Source organism: Lagopus muta, chromosome 1, assembly GCF_023343835.1.
Source record: "Lagopus muta isolate bLagMut1 chromosome 1, bLagMut1 primary, whole genome shotgun sequence".
NCBI lineage: Eukaryota > Metazoa > Chordata > Aves > Galliformes > Phasianidae > Lagopus > Lagopus muta.
In genome coordinates, this window is record NC_064433.1 from 39674138 (window position 1) to 39686243 (window position 12106).

At 35.3% G+C, this 12106-nt stretch overlaps 1 protein-coding gene across 8 annotated transcripts in view; it reads right to left on the reverse strand.

Annotated features, from left to right (window-relative positions):
* The window catches only part of PPFIA2 (PTPRF interacting protein alpha 2), a 288180-nt gene that overhangs the window by 43666 nt on the left and 232408 nt on the right, over positions 1-12106 (reverse strand). For 5 of the 8 annotated variants that reach the window (XM_048934182.1, XM_048934184.1, XM_048934181.1 and 2 more), the window contains 5 exons: positions 5084-5170; positions 4582-4665; positions 4089-4220; positions 3125-3187; positions 1332-1423 (listed from right to left, as the gene is read on the reverse strand). In XM_048934182.1, coding sequence (XP_048790139.1) covers positions 1332-1423; positions 3125-3187; positions 4089-4220; positions 4582-4665; positions 5084-5170 — 458 coding nt within the window. The remainder of the gene's footprint in view (positions 1-1331; positions 1424-3124; positions 3188-4088; positions 4221-4581; positions 4666-5083; positions 5171-12106) is intronic. The other 3 variants (XM_048934186.1, XM_048934183.1, XM_048934189.1) reach the window with 1 other exon arrangement.

The following is a 12106-nucleotide window of genomic DNA, read 5'->3' on the forward strand; positions in this document are numbered from 1 at the left end:
AACTGGCTGCTGAATAAATTGTTCAAGAGTGAGGATATCTGTAACACGTTTTTACAGTCCTTTGTTATGAAAATATTGAAGAACTGCCCTTTGAAAAATAGCATAGTTTATAATTATTTATTTTGAGAGATTTAACTAGAGAGAAATATGAAATCTAAGTACAAGTACCTACAAATTTTCCATAAAAATGCATTTAGGACATTTATAGACTATGGCTTTGAATAGAGCAAGAAGAGACAGATTTGTAAGATACAAAATTAACCAGTGCAGACTTGTAGCTCCAAAAAGTTAAGATTTTATGGCAGCTGAACACAAATAAATTCCACAGGTAATACAGCTACAGATATTGACTGAAGCCTCCTTCACTCACAGGGGGTGGAGGGGCAGCGCTGAGCTCTGCTCTGTGTGACAGCAGCAGGGCCCGAGGGAACAGCATGGAGCTGTGTCAGGGGAGGGCAGCTGGGTGTCAGGGAAAGGGTTTGCACCAGGGGGGGTGGGCATGGAACGGGCTGCCCAGGGCTGTGGGCATAACACCGAGCTGCCAGAGTTCAGAGTGTGTTTAGACAGTGCTCTCACACATAGGGTTTGATTTTGGGTAGTTCTTTGTGGAGCCAGGATTTGGACATTGTGATCATTGTCGGTCCCTTTCAACTCAGGATATTTTGTGATTCTATGAAAAGTATTATTTCAAAAGAAATTGAAGGTTGAGTTTTAGGGCAAGAAGAAATTTAGGAAAGAATAATTGCCTTTCTAGAATAATAAATTGATTTAAGCTGTTAGTAGTGCAGTACCTACAGTACCTGTCTCACTGTTCAGTGCCCTGTTAGGATGTTCTCAAATCTCTCTGAGTACTGCCTTCAGATGATATTATGTGGTCTTGTCCTACACACTAGGCAAAGCTATGTTATTTCTTCTTCTTATTATTATTATTAATAATAATTATATTATTATATTATATATTATTAATTATATTATTATTATTAATAATAATAATAATAAATCTTAGATGCAGTGATGGTTATAAGTTCATTATCAAAAAATCTTGGGGGGGGGGGGGGAAAAGGGTATTTGGCTACACTTTTAAAATCACTGTAATTTCAAAGACTTCCCTTAATCACAGTAATACTTCAGTGTATACTCACTACTACAAGGCCCCATTTACCTATAGAAAAAAAAGTGAAAAACAACAGTAATGATAATTCCACAGATCCTGTAGTTTAAAAGAAATAAATGATTATACGTGGTCTGAATGCATTATTTTAAAGTCTTGTCCCTTATGCTTACCTTCTCTTTCAATTCAAAATGAGGAAACATTTGGCATTAAATATTACCTTGACAATGTGGGTTCAATTAAAGAACCAGCTCTCAATTTCATTTGATCCAGTTCAGATCTCAGTTTCTCAATTTCTTCTGCAAGTCTTTCCTGGAAATCAGAATAAGAAGACATACTTAATTGCGATCCAAAATATATTCCAGTTTCTGAGATACTAACCTTATAAGACTAAATAACTAGGACAAAATATACTGAATGTAGATATGCCTACAATAAGGAAAAGCAGGAAACTCATTCAAACCTCTTTATCACTAAAGGACCTACACATCAAAAGGAGATTGCATCAGTCTCCCTATCATTTTACCACTATCTGCAGATGATGACAGGACAAGTTTATAGTTGAAACCTGATTTTTTTTCTTTCTGTGACACTATGGCATGGAAAAGAAAAAACAACACTGATTTGTGCACTAACTGGACACCAAGCATAGATCAGCTTGTGACGCACCATTTGCCCCTTAGAGGTAGAGATTGGCTACTCGCCTTTTTATTTACAAACAGAAACACAGACTTAGAGACAACTAGATTTTAGGTCTTCTGTTCACCTGCAGCTTCACAGTGCACTCTTGAGAGCTTCTAAAACTCCAGCACACGGTGCTGCTTGTGAAATATTAAAGTGCGCCAAAAAATTGGATTTGGGAACAAAATAAGAAAAAAGCTCTACATCAATGACTAGGGAAAAGAAGTGCTGTTTGTAACAATTGTCTCCTATCCTTTGCTTTGAAAAGAAAGCCTGCAGAACGTTCCTCAACAAAATCATTCATACACTTTGAAAAGATACAACAAATAGTAGTGGAAAGAATACATCTATGCAGGTGAGTACAACACTTACTAGGGTATACTTACCCAATAAATCAGTCAATAAACTACATCATGTAAAGATACTACTATTATAGATCAGTAGATATTCAATAAGTTGCTCTAGAGGAGCTACTGCAGTATAAATTCCCTTTAAGTAAGTTCTAAACTGCTTCTCTCACTTCAGAAAAATATTGGCAGCTGCCAAGAGCACAGACAATTTCATGAGCTCCCTTCTCAGACTTTCTGCTTTTCTAGAAGATTGTCTGAATATAGATTAAAAATGGCAATTGATTTGAACAGATCCTTCTTTGCTGTTTTTCTGAAAGTTGTTGATTTTGGATACTGAATTTCACATTTATTTTCGTATTGAACTGAGCTCTGTTTTGTAAATTCTTTTAGTAGATTTGATACATTAAAAAAACACTTCTGTGAATCTGAATGCAGATATTAGATTTGTGAATAATGCTGCTGCCCTCAAGGCAACTATAACTACAAAGGAAAATTTTAATATTTGGGATTGGAATAATATTTATTATTAATGTGACTGATTCACTAAGCAGTATTAGGGGTTAATTTGCAATGAACTAAGAAAGGACATTTTCAGTTAGACTTAGCATAATGCCACAGCATCTGTTAAGAACTGCATCATAACAAGAAATTACATTTGTGACTATGAAAGTGTAACCAGTTACGTGCACATTTCTCTTAAAGAAGACATTTTTTCAGAATTAAATCTACTAGAACAAAAATTACAGAGCCAGTGAAATTAATACGAATTTTAGTTTTGGGTTCCTGAGGCTAGGATTTCAACCATGAACTTATCTCGGAAGACTTGTTAGAGACCATCATTGGCTATCGAAAACATCTTTGTGATTACAGGAATTATCCTAAGTACCAGGAAGATTTCACATGATATATGGATGATTGAGTGTATTTTATGTCCAAGTATTTAACTTTTTATGGGAACAGATAAAATAAGTTTTAGTAGTACCTTGTCATGTAAAGATTCTTCCAGATTTTTCCGGAAACTTTCAGACTCTTGAATCAACACGTTCTACAAATAAAATGAAAAAGTGAAATAAAGATAAGCAGAAAGAAATCAGAGAAATATTATATAACAGAGATCACCAAATGCAGGTAATCTCCATGTAGAAGTTAGCAAATTTAAGAAATGAGCCTGCACATTCACTCAATTGTAAAACTAAAATCCTTTAAAGCTTCAGTTTAAATACGTAAATTACTAAAAAATGTATTAGCCTGTTTTTTCAAAAAGAGCAAAAACTTCTCATTTTCCTTGAACTGAGCAACCATCATGCTCTTACACAATTATTTTGTCCAGGCCCTCTTTTGGCAGGCCTATATCTTGCTTTGTTACAACATTTTGTTTCAATGATGTAAACCTGAATTATATCCTGCAAAAGATTTCAGAATAAATATACTGAAAGATTCCCCTTAGATCAGACTAAAGAGAGAGTGATTAAAGAAGGATAAATAAAAAAGTTCTCAGAATTAGCTCATCACAGAAAACCTGTAAATAACATTTCTTTTCCTCCTGTGGTGGAAGTATGTTGTTCTTCCAGAGGAAGTGAGGTAAAATCAGAAAGCTGAAATTCAGGATTGATGGCATATCTGAAACATGGTCGTTTCTCAGTTCCAATGCCCTTTATCTCACTCCCTTGTAACACACTGTGCCCTGGTTCTTTATGAGCCAATTAATCAGGCTCCCTGTTGATAAACCGGGGATTCATAACACACAGAATTTCCAGTTCAGAGTGATCATGGAAAGATTCTTGTGCTCATACATGCACGAAGTGTTGAATGTGTAGAATGTAAGAGTTAGATTATATTTGTGGCCATAATTGTTGTATAAAAAACTGCATGGTATTTCCATCTTGATAAATGTAGAACATGTTTCATACAAGAGAATGAGTGAAACTTTATTCTTTGTACTGTACCTTTTCTTCAAGTGCTGCCATTCTCTCTTTTAGGTGCAGCTGAAGGCGTTCATTGGATTCTGTCAGAAGTCTGTCTACAGTATCTGATAATCTTTTGTTATGCTCCTCATTCATTTTTTCTCTTTGCCTTGCCTTTTGTGTAGAATAGAAGAGACAGATTTGCAAGGTCCAAAATTAACCAGTGCAGACTTGTAGCTCCAAAAAATAAAGATTTTATGGCAGCTGAATACACTTAAATAAATTCCACAGGTAATACAGCTACAGTTACTGACTAAAGCACATTCATTTTCATAAAAGCAAACTACTTTGAAAGCTGCAAGTAGATGTAAACTAGTTTATTAAGATGTTTGAGTAAAATGTGATGATGCTGCCATCACTTCTATAAATAAAACATATACCAGTGGATAGAATTGTGTGCTGGAGTGTGTAAGTTGCACTATATTGACAAATTAAAAGAGGGAAATTACAGAGAAGTTGCCTGCAATACACATACTCTTTGAAGTTCCTGATTCTTCTCTTCAAGTTGAGCTTCTAAGTGTCTCATACGTTCTTCAATGTTTCCATGTCTTTCTTCTGCCTGTAAAAAATAAAAAGACTCTTTCTATAATTCAATCAGTTTTGTGTGTCTTTATCTCAGTAAAGTTTAAACAAAACATAAAGCAAGCTACTACTAACTGCAAACTTAGTTTTCAGAAAAGAAACTTTATTTAAACAGGCAGCTGAACAGCATTGCTTGAAATGTGTCAGCTACAAAGGCCTGTTACATCCAAGCATCAGCAAAACATTGGAGTTATTTATGAGCAATGAAATCAGCCAAATGTAACATGCAGACTGTGCATGGTTTGAACACAAACCTGCCATCGTAAAATTGTAAGCTCCTGAAGCACTGAACTGCACGATGGTTGATTATCAATTAAAAAAAAAAAGTTAAAGAAAATCAAAACAAATCAGATGGATTCTATTTAGCAATAGAAAGTAAAGTCCAGTAGGACTACCTTCCTACGTATGGAGATCATTTCTTGTAGTTTAGCTTCCATAACATATTGATAATCACCAGATGAGGTAGAAGAGGTTGGATCAGACTAACGAGTCAAGGAAAAGGAGAGGGACAAAATTGAAAAATCAGAACTAAAGACACTGACACTGAACAGAACACAGCACAGAATGTTTAAAAGAAAAGTGTGACTGAAGATTTAATACTTTTAACTGACAGATTTTTAAGTGGAATAAACTATACTGATACTTGGTGGATATGATGCAGTTGGTATGGAGAAACTGAAAAATAATGGAATGCTAAAAAAGCTATCAACCTACACATGGAAGTTCAAGGTTAGTGATGGCTGGCTGATGACACATTACTACAGAGTGGATTTAAAGCAATACTGTCTAATCTAATGTTTTTTGGAATGATGGCAAACCAACACCAGAACAAGACTCTGAGAGGCCAATGGCAGAAAGTCCTTTATAATTTTCTATCATTTTCTAGAAATGAAAACAATGCATTACTATCAAATTTATGGATTGGTCAATCATAGAATTGTGCAATGTTATGGTACATTCCCTGTCTTCCACGAAACAGAAAGAATGTAAGAAGAGACAAACTCAGTATTCCATCTTAGAATACACTATGTAAGTCCTTTTGTCCAAATAAACAACATGGTATTCATCCCTTTGAAAGGATCCACCCTGGTGGATCCCTTGACAAGATCAAGGTCATCAGATAAAAGAAGAACCTATAAATAAAAATTCATTAATAGGAATGGAAAGTCATTACTGAATATAGAAATAATAATCCAACCAAAGATTTATTACTACTTCTGACCAAAGGTGACCTTAATTAGGTCAACAGAACATACTGCAGAACATGAATATTCATGCTGTTGTCATATCAAACAAGCCTATGTTATTCCTGAAAAGGGAAAAAAAAAACCCAACACCCAAAACTTAATAAAAAGACAGTACTGTACTAGACTTTTTGCTATGAAAATAGGAATGTGCATAAGGTGTATAGACAGTGCTACTGATGAAGTTGAACTGTGAGTTTGTGTTTGTCAAATGCTGAATATTTCACTCTGTCAAGTTTACCCTCAGAAAGAGATTCTGAACTCCATCTTTAGATTTAAAAAGCTTTGATATGAGCAATAAATAGTAATTTTGCAGCTCTGTGTTTTAGTGAGACTGTTTTTCAGACACTGTTTTCTGCTAATGATTTATAATTATCAATAGATGCCAACACAATTCCATCTGTATGTCATAACCTGTAATCACACTAAACTTAAACTTAGTAGTATTATCAGGACTAAAAGATCAGAATACAAACAAGATTATGGTCTAGAGTTTTATATGTATAAACCGCAGATTTTGATATGGAGACAATAATTATAGAAAGTCCTTGTATAACATACAAGAATATTTAATAAATTTGAAGATCACTGACACTAACACTCCTTTCAAATTACACATATTCACAAAGTTCAAGCATCTGCAAATGTTAAGGGGCAGTCAGTAGACTTTCTAACTAAGCTTATTTAATAAGTTCAGTTACTGTTTCTGAGCATGAAGCAGGCCTGCTGTTTATTTGGACTTAGTCATTACCTGAAACTGTTTTGTTATGATTTGTACCAGTGACAATCCTTTTATGACTATTTTATTTTTGAATTTTACATATTAATTTTCTTCAGCAATCAAATGCTAATGCTCTCTTTCCTAAATTGGATAAATAGGAAGAGAGGACTGAAAATGATCACTTCCTGTAGTTGCAGAGAGCCAAGTCATATTATTCGCTCCATGAAGTGACCAAGCTTCATCTCCATAAGGTGATTTTTTGAATCTTGACTGCACTACTGATTCAAAGCCTTCCCTTAATGAACCTCCAAGGGTCAGGAGAAGATTTGAAGTCATCAAAGCTCTGAGCTGCTGATGAAGAAGGCTTAAGGAATTCTACTTCTTTTGAAACTGTTTTCATTGAGGAAGATACAGAACCCATTGGGAGTATCACCCTACAAAATTAAAATACTTAGAAACTTCATTAGTTGACTGCAAACTTTAAAACTGAGTTACCTATCTTGACCACTTTTTATATTTAATTGCAGGTTTACGCAGAATATAGTCTATTACTTCAAGGTTCAAAGGGAATTTCATTTAAGACTCCTGATATGTGGCGCTGCCTGTCACAGCCTGTCCTTTAGAAACCGGTGTGACTGGTATATCGTACACACTTATTTTTCAAATATAAAAAATTGGTTTTTAATCATTACTTATTTTGTGGGTGGAAACTGTCCTCTCGATGTATAAAATGATTGTGCTATCAGCCCTAACTACTGCTGCAAAGGATAATTATCTCCTGAACTTTTTTATGCTACCTGAATGCAAAGTTCTTATAGAACACAGAAAACACTCTTGGGAGAAAATAATGATTTTTTAAGATCCTTATAACTATCTAATTCTGCTTATTTCATTAATTTCTAGTGCATTAACAATTCAGTAAGGTATATGTATAAGATAAATAAAAATCTTTTTGCATGATAGTTTTCAGACAGATCTGAAACAGATCTTCAGACATTCTTCTTACAGATCTTGCTGGATGTGATCTAGAGTACCTGTGTTCAATTTTCCAGCATAAAAGAAAACAGAGATCTCCAAATTAGTTCTCTTTAAATTTCTTAAGTAGGAAAAGATACCTGAAGATTAATTAAAATTCAGTGTGTCCTAGTATCAAAATAAATGCAATTATTCTAAACACTTGTTTGAGTATTTAACGTTCAATGTTTCCCTTATCCATTTGGACTTGTTTGCTTATTCCCAAATTCTTTGCTATTCTGAAAGAGCCAAATTATTTTATATTTAAGACATTAAACAATTAGACTCCACTGCCTGTCTAAAGCTACTTACGCCTAGGAAGACAGAAAAGTACATACACATTCCCTTTTCTTTTCACTTGCTGAAACTCACCAACAGATAAAGAGCTTAAGTAGGAAAGAGCAGCACCTCTGTTTCTTAGGGTGCTTAGGTGGAATAAGCTCTTAAGGTGAGGCCTTCAAGATCTCATTGCCCTTTAGGCAGAAACCAGTTCAAACCTTGGCCTTAAAGAAACTCCTTTCAGATGAAGACCAAACAATTCAGCTAATGCCTAAGGGATTTGCAAATACCTCTTGCTCAGTCTTCTCCAATGCTGTTAGAACTGACATGCATGTGGCAGCTCTTTTGGAGACTCAGAAGCCTGCATCACTGAATGCTTCTAGAATAAGACAAAAGCTGAAACAGCCATTTTAGTGTTACTCATATTACTGTAGCAGGAAAAATGATAGTAAGAACAACATGGATTCCAAGGTGCATAAGCAGACGTGATTTCTTCTGACTTGCTTTGCTAAAGGTGATGGTAAATTAACTTAAAAACTACTAAAGGGCAACTTGGGTGGTTACTTGCTTGGCAAACTTCACCCTACATTCTTTTTAAATATGATATGCACGCCTGTTTTCTAGCACTCTGTATAGAAAGATCACTAAAACACAATGTGGTATTCAGCAATTAGCAGGTAAATAATTTAGCCAGCACATTCGATTATAAATAGGTTTGTAAATTGTATATTTTAGACAGAATTAAAAACACCTGGACAAGAACTAACAATGTCTGGCCCCATGAAATATCGTCACGAGTCTTAATGTTCACTTTGCACTTTACATGCTATGATATAGCAAAGAAATTGCCTGTAAGTCAGTAACAGGATCATTTTTCTTTGATAGAGTACCAAAGCAGCCCTTATTACTGCTCTGTAACCTGATAAAGTTCCACTGTTAATCCTGCTGCTAATGCACTCACAAAAGAGATGTTGCTTTTACATTAGTTGTTACCGTTAGCACTGCACTTTTTCTAGGCCTTTGCATCTTAGCTGAAAAAAATCCAATTTCAGTCATAATGATGCAGAAAGCACCTGTATAGTACAGGTGCTATCCTTTTTTCTTCCTCATGCTGAGCTGCAGCAACAAATCCCAACTTTTCTAGTGGTACAAGCCAATTTCCACAGTTTTGAGACTGAGATTTTTGAATATATGCTGTCTCCATATTTTCTTCTTCTGGCACATATTCTCACGTCTATCTCTTGAATGAGTGAATTATTCAAGAATAAAATAATGTATTATTGAACTGAGCTATGCAATTGGAGGTGAAAACAAGTGACAATGGTGATTGAGTGACAACAGCTCAAAAAGTTATACGCTAGTTATTTCATTCTTGCTTCTAGCCCATTATGAATAATGAAAAAACATTTTGGCTTAAGTCACCCCTTTCCTGATACCCAATCTTTCAGTCATGAGATATCCACACATTCTTGTATCTCCTGTGTCTCACCACTACCTCATACACCTCGTATGTTTAGTAACAAGTGCCTTCCAGCTAGCTCCATCAAGCTTGCTTTTCACTACCTCCTCATATCAAATAGGACAAAATCTTCCATGGAAGGGGAGGCACAAGAAGAGGATTGGTTTCAGAAGACAAAGAGGTGTTCTAAACTTTTTTTTTTTTTTTTTTTTTTTTTTTTAAGTTTTTTAAAGAGTTTTCTTGGGCTTCCTTCCCTGTAGAAGATTTTCTCTGTTTCCCAAAGATTATTCAACTTCCTTCTCCAGCTAATAGATCTTATCTTTCTTCGTGCTTCTCAAAAGAATTTTTGACTTAACCACATCCACTGCTTACAGGAGACCTTCCTCATCACATTTGCACCCTTTCATCTATAGCCCTTCTCTTTCCATCTTGTAATTTTTTCCCTATCTAATGCAGACCAGATACCCATATCATCACAAAACTCGCATCAGGACCCACTTGTCTCCAACTTTCATGTCACTGTTCTTCACCTTTGAAATAAGCAGAATTTCTTACTATGCTAAATGCATTTTATTATGATTATATTATATAGAACTGGTGCCCAAAATCATGGCAGTGCTTTCGTAATGCAGCTAAATGAGGCACTGTTGGTATTTCTGGTTACCTGTATATAGGAATGATGAATTAAAATGAATTACATTGTCTTGTGATCAGAGAAGTGAATGTGGAACCCTTGCTGCACAAGTACCCAAGAGGAGAGTGAGTGCTGGTGGGAGTGACCAAATGGAAAAAAGTGGATGCTGCTGTCTCCATTAGACTATTCTAAATATAGGCAATGAGGAACTGCTTGATAGACTAACCATTTTAAGATACAAATTGCTATCACATCTGTCCTGTCTATGGGAAATAAACATAGTCCAGGACAAATAAAGGTTTTAGTTAATGCTGGAGAGTGGTTGTTTCTGTTATCAACTGCCTCTTCTCCAGGGCAGACAAACAGACCAATCCCGTGAGAGTGAGTACAAGGTGGCTCAATGAATCATGGTAGTCTAAACCTTGGGATACATGCTGAGAGCTGTGCTACTTGTCATGACCAGACAGAATGCCAGTGTGACAGCCAGGCAGGACAGCACAGTACATGGGATCATGCTGTTCCAGGTTAGTTTGCCACAGGCTGACTAACCCTCCAGTTGCTCACCCAATGGGCAGAACACAGTGAAAACAAAGCCAAAGAAAAGTTTGAATAATTCAGGTAAATTTATGAGTACTTATCTGAGTTCACTGTACAGTCCAAACTTTTGGAAGTTCACTCCTTATGAACTAGTTTGGGTATGGAAAAGTAGCAAAAGACATTCACTAGCCCATATTAAAAAAGAAAGAAAGAAAAGTAACTCAAGTTTTTAAACTGACACAACAGAAGGATCTCATTCTACAGAATGCAGAATCCCAACCCAGGTTAATTATGAGGAAGAGTATAATAAATTGAATGCAGAATTGTAACATGCATATTTTAAATGTGAGAAAAAAATATCACATCCAACTCCAAAATATGTTTGTTCTGGTTTTTGTCCACGTGTAAATAACCAGTCTTATATTTTACCCACAATGAAGCAGTCATGGTTTCCAGTTGTCCGATAGTACTTTCCTTTGATAAACATGTAAAATACATTAGGCTTAACTCACCTCTTTCACATGATTGTAACCCCATTAATCTCAGTGAAGCCACTTTCATTGAGGTAGTACAAAAGAAAGGAGAATCAAAACTTTGAATTTTTTGCAGAGCTGAAAGGGTAGTTGAATCAGGGGACTCATCTTCTACTTAATGCACATTGTCATAGCAGCGACCACAGATCAGGTAGGCAGACTTAAGGCAGCCTGAAGCCAGCTAATTTAAGTACTACTAATGATTTTTATGCTGGAAGAAAGCTCAATGTAGACAAAATGCCCTAGCATTACTCAGTCCCTCAGATAGGTTTTGCATCTTTCAAGTAGCTGGGAGGTAACTATGCCAGTTAGACGACATAAAACAAGCTGCAGTGACTGGTTCTAAACTACCTTTATGTGACTCATGAAAAGCAATGGGCCTGAAGTTTCAGAGCTGTCAGTGCAACACTTTAATAAGTTCTATATTTTGCAAACGTAATACAGAAGATATATAAACCATAGCCTTATGTAGCCTGTATTCTGACATTCTCCTTCATCCCATGTATTCCAAAAATACAGAATTTTAAATACAATTAGTTGGTTTTTTTTTTTTTTTTTTTTTTTTGTAATTAGAGAAGAATGGAATGAGCTAGCTTTACAGTCAGATGTACTCCTTAGATTTACTTTCTTGGCAAAAGCTTTGAAAACGTACATCAAAGTGAAATGGGGTAGGCCATCAGCTCTTTTCTCCGATCTCTAATCACATCTACTGCAGCTTTATGGTTACAATAGCAGCAGTATCTTATGGAAGCTTCTGAGTATTCTGCATCATTGAAATGAGACTTATTTTTACAATATTTGTCATTAATTTATGTTCAAGGAAACATGCAGTTGCAAGAAAAGACACACTTGAGACTGCAAAACACTTACTGGTGCCTAATTGCTGGAGAAGTTATTCAGGAAAAATTATTTAAAATAAAAGATAGTATTTTTAAACTGCTAAGGGTATTAGATAATCTGAATATTTGCTGAATCAAATACAACTGAAAAAAAACAT